The sequence below is a fragment of the Lepisma saccharinum genome, chromosome 6, assembly GCF_977018435.1.
Source record: "Lepisma saccharinum chromosome 6, izLepSacc3.1, whole genome shotgun sequence".
In the NCBI taxonomy this organism is placed as follows: Eukaryota; Metazoa; Arthropoda; class Insecta; order Zygentoma; family Lepismatidae; genus Lepisma; species Lepisma saccharinum.
Window position 1 is genome coordinate 60,351,931 of NC_139234.1, and position 13,808 is coordinate 60,365,738.

General features: G+C 37.1%; 1 protein-coding gene across 3 annotated transcripts in view; it reads right to left on the reverse strand.

Moving 5' to 3' along the window:
* Positions 1 to 13,808, reverse strand: part of nompB (intraflagellar transport protein 88-like protein nompB) — a 44,990-nt gene that overhangs the window by 19,977 nt on the left and 11,205 nt on the right. For all 3 annotated transcript variants that reach the window (XM_083124005.1, XM_083124007.1, XM_083124006.1), the window contains exons 4-9: positions 13,282 to 13,487; positions 11,086 to 11,281; positions 9,957 to 10,174; positions 7,772 to 7,881; positions 4,984 to 5,105; positions 229 to 573 (exon numbers count right to left, since the gene is read on the reverse strand). In XM_083124005.1, coding sequence (XP_082980131.1) covers positions 229 to 573; positions 4,984 to 5,105; positions 7,772 to 7,881; positions 9,957 to 10,174; positions 11,086 to 11,281; positions 13,282 to 13,487 — 1,197 coding nt within the window. The remainder of the gene's footprint in view (positions 1 to 228; positions 574 to 4,983; positions 5,106 to 7,771; positions 7,882 to 9,956; positions 10,175 to 11,085; positions 11,282 to 13,281; positions 13,488 to 13,808) is intronic.

The following is a 13,808-nucleotide window of genomic DNA, read 5'->3' on the forward strand; positions in this document are numbered from 1 at the left end:
GAGTCAAACATGACTGCCATTTTCAAAGAAAGTCATTTTTTTTTGCCTGTTTTGAGGTACCCTTGCATAGGGCTTACAACAACAAAAACATTATTTTTTAACAAAATTGTCATGTAACAAATTATTATTATTATTATTTGGTACGGATTGATCCATTAATGTGATGATGATGTCAAAATATGGCATAATATGTAGATTTCTTTACAATAAAGAGAATATTATACTTACCAAAAAGTGTATGAATGATAGGTTTGTAGCTGCAGTGCTAGCAACCTTTGTTTCTTTTTTCTCAAACACCTTCAGGGTTTCGACAGCTTGACCAAATTCCCTCTGCCTCAGGTACATCACAGCCTTGTTTATTTCCAAATCACTTGCTAGAGGAGCATAGTTGGAAGATTTGATAGCATCAATGCACCAGTTGTATCCCACACTGAAGGTGTCTTCTATCACGGGCGATATTAGCTTGGCTGCCGTCAAGATGCTTCGTTCTGCTTCCTGCTTCATCTGACGCTCTATTTTTCGCAGACTGTCATTCTTTATCACCTCCATGATCAGGTTTGACACATGATCATCCTGCATGAACACAGAGCAAGATAAATTTTTAGGTTACATTATGAACCCAGAGAACATAGTATGTATAATTTGCAAGTCATATTTTATGTAAGACAACTATTGCTTCCAATTAAATAAAGCCAAGGTTAAAATAAGAATTAAAACAAAAAAAAAAACTTTTCAGTATGGAATAAAACTGCCTGTTTGTTTGATAGATTTTTATATTATAGGCACATCAGAACATAGGCTATTTTTGCCTGTCACACAATCCGAGGATAAGCACCTTAACTAAATCAAAAATGAGGACAGGCCTCTAACAGGGTTGCTACGATTTTTTGATTATGAAATTCCCTGACATTTCCAGGTTTTCCAGTCCAAAAATTATTTTTTTCCAGACATGTTTATCATCATAATTCTTGCTTTTGAACCTTGTGGTGTTTTTCAATTAAATATATAATCAGTTAATTATTATGATTATTCACTTTCACAACTTTTTCTTTAGCAAATTTCATTCTACACACACAATAACACGTGAAAATTTGAAGAGTAAAATGTAGGGATGGGACCGATTAATCGGTACTCTATCGGTATCGGCCAATATAAGCATATCGGTGTATCGGTAAAATTACCGATTATTTTACCGATCTGATATATTGATAAATATCTTATAATTTAGTGCAAAATTCTGCCATTTTGTTGTAATTTTTATGGATAATCTCGATGCTCTACTTTCTAAAAAAGTAATTGTCTAAATATTCAACTTCTTTTGCACTGCAGTCACCTCGAAACACACATTTATTAAGGAGATCAATGAACATTTCAGGTTCTTCAAGGACCATTTCTAATTTTATATCAGATCGGTAGAATATCGGTTATCGGTATCGGTAAATTTTATATCGGTACTTTATCGGTATTGGCCAAAATTTCATATCGCCCCATCCCTAGTAAAATGTAAAATTACAATCTGCATCAAATGTAGTGAGCTACAATCAAGTGCATCTAGCCTTCAGGCTAAGGTAACAGAGGTACATTATTTCACCATAACAGATCTCCACAATATAAAAACACCAGAAAAAGTTCATAAACCATACACAATCTTTCATTTTCTGGTGGATTTATAGTGTGCTACTTTTTAGATTACATTTATAAGTACACAGCATCTGAAGAAATGTTTGTTGCATATAGGAATTCCGTAGAAAATGCCAACAAGACTAAGATCTATAAAATAATAGATGATAACCTCATCTTCACCAACTTTTTCGATAATTATGATCATATTGTCAATGCACTTTAGTTATCAATCAGATATCTGGACTGCAAGTTTTACTTTGATAATCTTTCTAATATCTAGTACTATAAAAGTGAAAATTTATTACAGAAATTCTAAGGAACCATAATTTTGCACAAGACTGAGAATCGTAAGAACGAAAGAAACAAGTTTCTAAACTGAAACTTTTCTGGGAGTGGAATCACAAGAACCAAATCCAAAAGAGGAAGTGAACTGCTTGTTCATTTTGCAAATTTTTCTTTTGCAGACCCCAAAATGCACGTAAATTACAGACGATCTGCAAAATTCCCTGACATTTCCCTCATAAGCCAAATTCCCTGTTTTCCAGGTGTTCTAAATGTGTAGCAACCCTGCTCTTATAAAAGAAAATAATATGCGTGTCAAAAACTTCTTTACTTAATTTTTCAAAATTAATTAATTCATTCATTACTTGGCAAGAAATAGAACTATATTGTCTGAGAACTAAAATTTCCTTACCTATTGTAAAAGCTGGGGTTTTAAAGGGACATTCAGCACACAGGACAAACAAAGGATCCTGGCTGTGGGTCCAGGCACCAGAGCCTCATTGGCCTGCAAGAAGCAGTTACCGGGGTGTTGTGATTGACCCTTGGGTGCCTTACCAGAAGGTCATCCCTTACACCCCCGGAATAAAACTAGATCTTGGTCCAGGTCTTGTGGATCAACACACCTTTTCCCATGTCTACTAACCTACAATCATATTTGTACCTCTGTCCTGGAAACAGTGACATTAAAGTTCAAATCACCAACCCTGAGACCTTCTGTAAACAAAACCACATGCATGCAGAAAGGATTGCAAACTGATAGAAGTAAAATAATCCACATAAAAATCCAGCGTTGTTACAGGATTCATTACGTAAGGTAAAACAACGGCCAATTTGTAGTATGGGATATGCTGCCGCAAATGACGTCTCACTTTAAACCCAATGCTCTTTCTTTTGTACTTATTGCTTCACCTTTATGGTTAACTCTTTGCACCAGTAATCATTTCCCATAAATTTGGCTTCTTTCTTGCATGAGAATAGAATATATTTTACTTGCATTTTTTAGACAAAATGATATAACATGGTAATGTATATTTCTAAGGTTTGATATACGAGGTTTGGCTAGAAAAAAACCGGATTGATGTTGCTATTGGCAAACAACGAATGTGCGAAGGTTGAGCAATGCATGATTCTATACTACCATACCCTGCCTACAGAATGACTAATTGCCCTGGGTGCAGGCCTCTCAGTTTCGCTGTGGCACTTGGACAAAGCGGAACGTGCGTCTGTGCTCTGTCGGAAAAATGCTGAGTATTAAAATGGAACAGCGTGTCAATATGAAGTTCCTTTACAAACTGGAGAAATCCGCAACAGAAGCGTACGGCATGTTCAAATCTGTGTACGGGGATGAGTGTTTATCACGCACACAAGTGTTTGAGTGTTTTAAATGGTTTAAAGAAGGACAGGAAATGATCCAAGACAACCCACGTTCAGGACGACCATGCACGTCGAAAACGGAAACAAACATTCAAAAAGTGAGTGATGTGATTCGAAAAAATCGTCGATTGACCATTAGATCAGTTGCTGAAATCACAGGAATAGACAAAGAAAGTGTTCGACAAATTTTACACGAGAATTTGAACATGAGTAAAGTGTGTTCAAAACTCATGCCAAGGAACCTTTGTTCCTTTGCGAACATTTGTACGGACACTTTGAAGAACATTGAAACAGACCCTACATTCTTAGAGAGAGTGATAACCTGTGATGAATCGTGGTTTTTCACGTACGACCCTGCCACAAAGTGCCAATCAATGCATTGGAAGACTCCGTGTTCGCCACGTCACAAGAAAGCTCGCATGAGCAAGTCCAAATTCAAAGCCAAGATGATTGTCTCTTTCGACATTCGAGGCATTGTGTACGTTCATTGGGTACCCGAGGGGCCTCCCCCATGGCGCAGTGGTAGCGTCATTGCCTTGTAATCAAGGGGTTCCGGGTTCGATACCCGGTGGAGGCACAAGTGGTTCGGATTCCACTTTAAACTGTAGGTCCAGTCCCGATTAGCCTTACTGTGCATAAAGTGGACTTAAAACAGCAACTCAGCAGGGTACCCGAGGGTCAAACTGTAAACCAACATCATTACATTAATGTGCTGAAAACCCTTCGTGAGCGAGTAAGAAGACGACGACCTGATTTGTGGCAACGGAAGTCATGGATTCTGTACCAAGACAATGTTCCTGTCCATACGGCCCTGTCAGTGAAGACATTTTTAGCTAAATATGGCATCCCAGTGTTAGAACATCCGCCGTATTCGCCGGACCTTGCTCCCTGTGACTTCTTTTTATTCCCCAGATTGAAGTCCGCCCTAAAAGGAACCAGATTTGAGACAGTAGAAGCTGTGCAAAGAAAAGCGACGGATGTAATGAACATGATCTCCGAAAATGACTGGCAACACTGCTTCCAGCAATGGAAAATTCGTATGGAGCGGTGTACAGATCGTGCAGGGGAGTACTTTGAAGGAGATAAAGTTCCTGTTGTACAAAATGCCGAATAAAAGATTTCATAGCATCAGTCCGGTTTTTTTCTAGCCAAACCTCGTAGATAGGAGAGTATTTGAAATTTCCTTGTAGATTTTATGTAAATTGTATCTTATGTAAATAAAATATAAAATGGGCATAAACAGCCATATGCAATGCTGTAAGTCCAATAAATATATTGATGATGATGATCAAAACAAGACAAAGAAAGTTCGTAAATTTATTGTGGTTGGAAACTTTGACAAGCATCCTAATAACGATTTTTGTTCCGCCAAAAATAGTACAGTTCGTAAAATAACTTGGTGACTTGGCAAGGCAAGATAAGTGTGAACATTTTGTAGGAATATGCATTGTAACTTTCAATGAGCTTAGAGAGTTGTGTACATAATGATATTTTATAACATTGGTTACTTTCTAAAAATAATCATGTGAACAGCAAGGAAGTAGTGCCACTTTCAACATGGTGAGTTCTATGCGTGTAACAGCAGATGATTGCAGTAGTCGGCTTAACCGATCAGTGAAGTAACTGGCAAACATACTGATATAACAATCAATCCATTCCAGCCACAAAAAGATTACAATATATGAAGAAAAATACAGCACTTACAGAAACTGACGTATATTTCTCTTCATCATCAATATCTAACGGGACTTCTAGCATTAACTGGAAACCTCTCTTCATCTTATCCTTGTCACCCAGAGCATAGTAGCACAAAATCAAATGAAGACCTGTCACAAAAAGATAAATGATTGATTACATTGCATTACATTCCTTTGTTGTAGATATACAGAGTGCCTTTTTATGCTGCAAAGGAGACTGCCTAGGACTTACACATAAATTACTGTTCATTACACAGGTGTAATATTTTCTATCCTTACATTGCCTAGCATTTTGGCTGTTTTTCAGATTTGTCATGTGATATATCATATATGGTACTCTGCCATTGCATTATGAAGAATTTTGCATTTCATGCTGATTGATATATCACATATCATTTTGCAGGTAACTCAGTATCAAAAGTCGACCACTTAACGAGCTGAGGCAGCAATCATAGAGAACATTTTTATTTCAGAGAAATACCATCCTTTCTTTCTTATAAGTTAGAAGATAAGAAATTACATTCTTACCTTAATGTATTATTTGGTGGGTCAGTTAAAAAATTAAAAGTACAAATTTTGAAAAACCATGTTAAGTTCAGTCACAGTTTTTAAGAGTCTGTGCCAAGCATAGGTACAAGTGTTCATTGACTGTCATGATGATCACTTTCCAGTGCTGCCACCTTTTGGTATCTGTTTTAATATCGACCTCAGCTCAAACAGCAGATGCACAAATTACACTGGGGAACACAGTTTTTGGCACATGAAACGTATATTGTGTTTCTAATGTAAAATATTACGCTGAATTCAAATATGCACTCAGAAATTTTCTATCACCCACAGTTTTTGTACAATGACATTCTTTAAGTATTGCTTTTTCGGAATTTTAGGCATTTTCTCTGTGATAAGTAATGTGTGTAAAACAATATTTTAAATTATTTCAAACAGAAGGTGGGCACAAACAATTTAACCTTTATGAACGCAAAACTACACACGCAAATTTTATTTCAGGGGAGGGCTGAATCATATTGAAAGGGCGGGGGCCTCTAATTTGATGCGACTTCAATGGAAATTAAATGTTGTAGCTTGAACCATGAGATTATTCATCAGACTGTTATTTCTGTTTCACAAAGGTAAAAGGAATAAGTAGTAAATGCAAATAAACACTAAAGTAAGCAAATTTGCCATCTGCTATGAGGCCAGCTGTACGTACCATATCTCAGTACACATCTAACTGGAGTGGATGGATGGGAACATGAGGCAGCTACCAAAGTTCAAAATGAGAAGCAAGATCATTCTACTTTCAAAGCCTCTTCCTGTGAACCTCATCTGCTAACACAAGGTGAATTAAAGAACCCTGTTCGGGATTTGAAATTGGGATAAATAGGCCGAACTGTTGGTATTTACAATAAGCTGAAAGGCTGGAATCTCCTTCAGAAAGACACCAAAGTGTGTTTCTTTTGTAACCAACAGGAAGGGAATTTGAAGAATTTAATTCCAGAGAAAACGATAGTGTATTGTAATAATATTTGCAATGTGATGGATTTATTTGATCATGAATATGAAACAATATAGCGGAGACTGTTCACTGATTAATTGAAAACTAGTTTGAAGGCTGTTCTCTTGCACAATGGGAACAAATGTCCTTCTGTGCCATAGTTTGTACAACTAACATGAAGGAAACACATGAAAATATGAAAATGCAGTTAAAAAATTCAGTATGACAAGTATTGGGGTATCATATGCTTCGATCTAAAAGTAATTGTGTTGTTAAAAGGTTTGCAGCTCAGCTATACTAAATGTTGCTGCTTCTTGTGCGAAATGGGACAGCAGGGACAAGAATAATCATTGCAACAAGAAAGAATGGCCAAATCATGAATCACATACACCAGGACAGTCAAAATGTTGTACATCCCTCAATAGTCCACTCTGATATGATTCTTCTTCCTCCACTTCATATCAAGTTAGGGAGGGCTTTTCAAAATCTTCGATAAGGTGATGGACAAAAATGGTGCTTAGTTTCATTATTTGAAGGAAACATTTCCTCGTGTTAGGCTGCTGAAATCAAGCAAGGAATTTTTGTGTGCTCCCAAATTAGAGCTTTGATAACGAATAAACTATTTGAAGAGTCTGTTTAGCAAAATTGAAAGATCAGTGTGGAGTTAATTTAAAATCGTTGTGTATAAATGTTTTAGGAGATCGAAAAGTTCCGAAGTGATGCTATATTGTGGCTGAATTGTTACAGTCATACAAAGATATGGGGTGTAATATCTCCCTCAAAATACATTTCTTTGACTCTCCCCTGGATTTTTTTCCCTGACAATCTTGGTGCCATCAAGTGATGAACACGGGGAGCATTTCCACCAAGAAGACATCTCTCTCATGGAAACGAGGTAGGTACCAGGAACAATAGAGGGCTAAAATGCTTACTGATTACTGGTGGATGCTGAAGAGGGATATTCCAGGTGCAAAATGCAGAGGAAAATCAACAACTCTCACATATTAGCTAAGTTGTATGTAGGCAAAGATGCACAAACATATTTCACACTAACCTGGGTGTCACAAAGAAATTGTGGGTGATGGAGAAAAACTACTTACACATTTGAATTCAGCGCAGAAAAAACTATTAGGATCAGTTATTTTCTCTCGTGCTAGAAAAAAAGTTCAATTTTGTTCCCCAGTGTTATTAGCAACTATGTTTGTCTTAATCTATGACTGAAATGTACCATTGGTGCAATTTATTTATAAAAATGAATTATAAAAAATATACATATATTTCTTAAATGTATGCAACTCACCTGTCTTGAAATCAGGTTTCTCCTGCATAATATACTCAAAACTTGTACAAGCATCTGAGTACTGCCCCATTTTCACAAACAGGATACCTATATTATGCATGATCTTGATTCTAAGAAATTTTGAAATAGGAAGAAATTAGAAATAATTATCATACAGTCAAACAAATAGATTAAGACAAATTAATTCTAATAATGTTCTATATTCTGTACAATAAGACAGGCACACTTAATAGTCTACTATTATTACTTTTTTTTTTCCTCTGCAATTCAGAACAGAAGTCCGAAACTTGGGACAGAACAGAAGTCCGAAACTTGGGAATCTTATTGAAAATATTAGTCCAGTCAGAAACCAGAAACCTGTGCGTAATTTGAAGGGATTTTTTAACTTTTATGACTGAAACTGATATTTTAGGTTCTGAAGATAAAATTTGGCCTGGGAGTCAGATTTTGATGGTAGGGCAGCTAACTTGATTAATTAGGTTTTAATTGAGTATCTCATTCATTTGGTAATACTCATGGAACATGTGTATTAACACCTATTGAGACTTCCCTTTCAGCAGATCCACCTCCTTTGTATTTACTGTTATGGAACTTATAATGGCAGTGAAATTTTGGCCAGTTGATTGTTAGATTTAGTAGGGTGCACAACGTTCTCCTCTTCTCTCCACTTCATCATCATCTTCATCACGATTTTCTTTCTTATTAATTTCATGACACGATACCTTCACTTCCTTGAAAGAGAGCTCAGTGCATTCTGCGAGAAGGCAGGACTCAAAAGGCAGTTTCCAGACAGAAGCAACAGGTGACAAACAATATGGGGGTTTCACATGACATGGGCACTTTCCGATCACCAGAATGAAGTCACACAATGAATGCCATTGAGAAAACGATCAAGTCTGAGAGACAATCACGAGACAAGCAACACATGCAGCTTGCTGTGTCACTTTGATCCACAAGGTTGCATTTATTTATGAAGGTTCGTTTCCAAATTACACCTGTCACTTGTCACATGTCACTTGTTGTTTCGTCTGAAAGCTTCCTTGTGAGTATGAGAGGTGGATAATTGTTGTGTTGACAATGAACAAGGAACAGAGAGTGGATATCAAGGTATAAAAAAGGGAAAGTTAAAAATGGTACTTACGTATGTGAGTATATTGTTCCTCCTGTAGAACGACGTTACAGAGATTGACTATCTCCTTCTTCAGGTTCATAAAAAACTAGGTACTTGACATAGTACTGCGTCAAGTACCTAGTTTTTTATGAACCTGAAGAAGGAGATAGTCAATCTCTGAAACGTCGTTCTACAGGAGGAACAATATGCTCACATACGTAAGTACCATTTTTAACTTTCCCTTTTTTATATTTTGGATTTGTGAGTAACACACGACTAACCTACAATATGTTATGGATATCAAGGTTTGTATTAAACCAAAAAAGGCAGTCATTGAAATCTTGAAGCTTACAGGTCTATGGAGACCAGGCCTTATCACTAACCCACACACCAGGCTTTATCAAAAGATGTGCTTGAATGACAAGATCTGGTGGCCTTCAAACATGTATATTCTTGACAATATGGTTTGCATCAGGAACAGGCTACAAGAAGACCATCATGTGATAGTATCACAACTTTTATCATGCAGCAACTTTTCCAGAAAGTTTTTGGAAAAGAAGACTGGATGCCTGACTTGTGGACATCTGGTCTTTGTTTCCCAGGCTGAGTGCTGTTCCGGAGGTGTTTGTTTCCCAACTGAAAGGTACACTTATGGGAAGGTGACATGGTGACATTTCAGCACTCCAAATGGCAGTGACGAAGGAACTTCTGGGTACAGAAAAAAAAAAGCTTTCTCCAGATGCTTCCAAAACCTTCAAAGACATGGGCAGCAGCATACAGATAACTTTGAAAGGGACAGAGACTTTCAGTTGATACGTTCAACATATTCAGTGTAATCACAGTCCTCAAATTTTTCGAACAAAGAGTGTACAAAGCTCAAAATAATTAAAAACATACTTACTTCAACATATTTCCATGACTTATTACTTCATTTCAGTCATTACTTTTCCATCTATTCACATTGAGTCATGCAATAAAAACATCTAAAAGAATTAACCAGAGATTTTTAAGCAATAGATTGCAACACAATAACAAATAAGTTCTATAAAATAAAAATAATCAAAGGAAACTTACCTAAGATCCTTATGAGTGTTAGGTACTTGGTCCAATGCCATGCGATACATCTTTAATGCCTTTGTATACTGAGCTAACTTGAAGTAAATGTTCCCCATGTTTACTTTAAGCCTGCTTGCATTGTTGAACATTCGGTTCTTGGTTATCACTTGGTAAGTGCTCAGAGCTTCTGTGTACATTTCATTGGCAGCATACTGGTTCGCTAGGTTGAAAAGCACCTGAAGGATTGAAAACAGAATAACAGGACACATTCGCATGAATAAAATCTACATTGTGTGTGTGTGTGTCTTTATATTATTTCACAAATAAATCATATGTTTTTACAGCGAAGTACACAATGTGATTACAAAATGACCAATAATGATATACAAAGAACAAAAGATCAGAACTGTTACAGCTAGAGCTCAGAGGATTTCAATTTGAATAGTCCTACAATTCACATTCTGCTATGAGACTCAATTTACTTTGATTATTCTGTGTTGTTTAATTTACATCACCAAGGGAGTGAGAATAGGAAAACATAACAGCAGTAAGTATAGTGTTTAAATAATGACATATGTCGGCATAATTATTCTTAGAATATTTTTTTCACAGTTGTGGTGGGGGAAAAATAGTATTATTTAAATATTCTGACTGTCATTGCACAAAAATCTTCTTTCATGACTTCAGTTTATATATTCTCTGTTCAGTACTAAAACAAAGGGTCCTGAGTTTGATTCCTAGTGGAGGTACATTGCACAGTAGTTTGGATTCCAATGCAAATTGTTTGTTTTTAAACAAATCCACATTAGTCAATCTGAGCACAACTTATAAGAAAATCTTTTGTTCAATTCTACATTTCTTTAGAAATTTGGTTGATGCAAGTGGTATCAGATAAAGTGAAAAATGTGCTCTATACATTGTTGTACTTCAAATGCTGGGTGAAAATTTTCATTTTTTTTAACTAGAAAGTAACAGAAATTGCAAATTTTTGTACACTAAAGATGATTTTTGAAAATTTTCATTCTTGTTAATTTATATGGTTTGAAACAGCAGATGGTAACCGAGTGCTTCAATTTGCAGGAGACTGCATTTCCAGTCACCACACTTGAAAGGGAAGAAAACAAAACAAGTAGCCACAAATACTCACTGAAAAAGTCAAGTCCAAATTGTGACCCTCACTCAGCCCTGCTTGTTCTCGCATGCGGATCAAACTCCTTTCCTTTGTCGATGCCTCTTTGGCTCGATCAAGAGCCACCTTATGCTCTCCCTGACTGTTTGCCATGCACGATTGCTCAATCAGCTCGTTGATCTTCTTCTCGAGCTGTTTTATCTTCTCTTCCGGCCTACGATTAAGAAATAACTACAAGCAACAAATGACAGGAGACTAATCGTGCAGAAGAGATGGGGTTACCAGATCACTAGAAGCAAAATGTATGACACAACTGTATTTTAATAGGTTTAGTAGGAGATGGCAGATATTGTGAAATTCACACATTTTCATTAAGATACCAAAAGGAAGTGACATGCCTGTCACTGGTACCAAGGAGCAGATGGCAACAGCACCTAGTGGCATGCCACAAATCAATACACAACAGATGCCAAGCAATAGTACAAGCTCCAGAGAAGATGGGAGGAACCACGGTGGTCTAGTCGGGACGGCATCTGACTGCCACACGAGAGACCTGGATTGATCTAAGGTCAAAATTTTTCTGGCCTTGTCCGCGCATAAGGCAGCTCCAGGGCTCAACCAACCTCAAATAAAAAAAAAGATGCCTAGGGGCAACCCTGGAGGATAAAGGCAGCTGGAGTGTGGTGCTGATTACATTACCTCCAAAATCGCCGACATCGAAATATGTGTGGGGTACTACCCCACATTCCCCTTATATACAAAGTCTGGCTAAAAAATGAGACTGGCAACCCTGTCAGAAGCATATGTGCAGCAGTGGGGAACGCATGCACGTGAAGCAACCTTGAAGCTGACGAAAGAACTCCGGGCTGCTGTCACTCGTAGTTATTCTGTGATCAGTGCTTGAAGGTGGAGGTCCACAATTGTGTTGCTGGAAAATGGCAAATATGAAACTCGAGCAGTGTATTAACCTGAAATGCCTGGTGAAATTGAAAAAATTACCGAGTGAATGTCCACGACTCTTTATCGATACCCACTGTGTCTGCTATCATTCGAATGATGTTCCGGCAGTCATTCCAAACAATGTCATTAATTTGTCATATTATCTTCTGTTGTTGCCTTGCCATAGCGACCCGGTCTTTTGTCATCTTCAAGGCCCTCACATCCTGCTGCAAAACGTTCCTCATTCAAACACACGTGCATGTGATATTGCATTATCACTATACACCTCCTGTAACAGTTCCACACACTCACTCAGTGATTTTTTCAATTTCACTAGGAATTTGAGGTTAATGCGCTGCTCGAGTTTCATATTTGCCATTTCATGGCAACACGATTGCGGACCTCAACCTTCAAGCTCTGCTCACAGACTATGAGTGACAGCAACCCGGGGTTCTGTCGTTAGCTTCTTGAAGCTTCAAGGTTGCTTCACGCACATGCTGTACGCATACTTCAGACAGGGTTGCCAGACTCGTTCATTTTTAGCCAGATGGTGCACAGTGCACAGAGACCTTTACCAGAGAGGACGATGACCAAAAACCAGTTTACGAATGAGTGAACACTTGTTTTCAGTATATTCATTTGGTACTGTATCTATAATTCCCCAAAATTTGAATCACATGCCCTCAGTTCAAAAAAAAGTAATGAATATTAAATGAATTCTTCAATACAAAAATTCCAATTTATACAATGTAGGATATTTACGATTTTTTTCAATTTTTTCTTGGACACTGGATGTAAGACTAACATACAGAACATGTCCATGAAAAAGAACATCTGGTAATCCTAAGAAAGTACAGTCTTTTCAGTGTTAAAATTAGGATAAAAAGGCAACCTACAGAAATAAAAAGCCATGGAAGACAGGCAAAAACGCATGCATTAAAAGAGCTCTGATCGATACAGATCAGTTCAGAGAAACAACATTCCATGTCTGTTTCCTTGGTGTTTCTCAAAACATAGATTTTTAAGAAAATTCTCAATGTTTCGTGTTCCTATGACATTTATCAATTTAACTACTGAGAAAGTAATGGTATGTATATCACAAAAATTAAAACGTACTTCAGGCCTCATCGAAGGCACACCTTTTATTCAATGGGTTCTGGGTTTGATCCCCAGGGGAGTTACAATGAACAGTGGTTCAGATTTGTCAGCCAGAATTAATGTAGCTGATAATAAAATAAACTTAAAACAAACAAACCAAAATAGTATTTCACTTACGAATCTTCTTTCCTGGATTCCAGTGGAGGTGCTGGCCCTTTGGCAGCTTGATTCAATGGATCGAACACCTGACTAGCACGTAGACCACTAGAAGTGTAGCCAGCACCTCGAACAGCAGTCATAGGCCTTGTCACACCATCCTTCACACTTGTCACACCTCGGGTGCCCAGCGACGACCGGAATGCTGTTCCTCCACCTTCATGAAACTGTGGAAGAGATTTTTTGGCACTTGATATCCATTAATAAAGATACATACTCAATATTTGTTACTCGCAAAATGATAAAAATTCTTCTTCTTCTTCACTAATGATGAGAACCATGTAAAAATCCTACACATCCTGTGTTAGAATGTATACAAATACTTCTTTTCGTTGGAACGTCTACATTTACTCAACATCTCAGCACATACATGTTTCTCTTTTAAAGAGTACAATGATATATTTATATATGTTGGATAAAAAATCTGTAGATTTAAACAAAAAAATTAAATAAGACAGCATGATATTAAAATTTACTATTAAACTAAA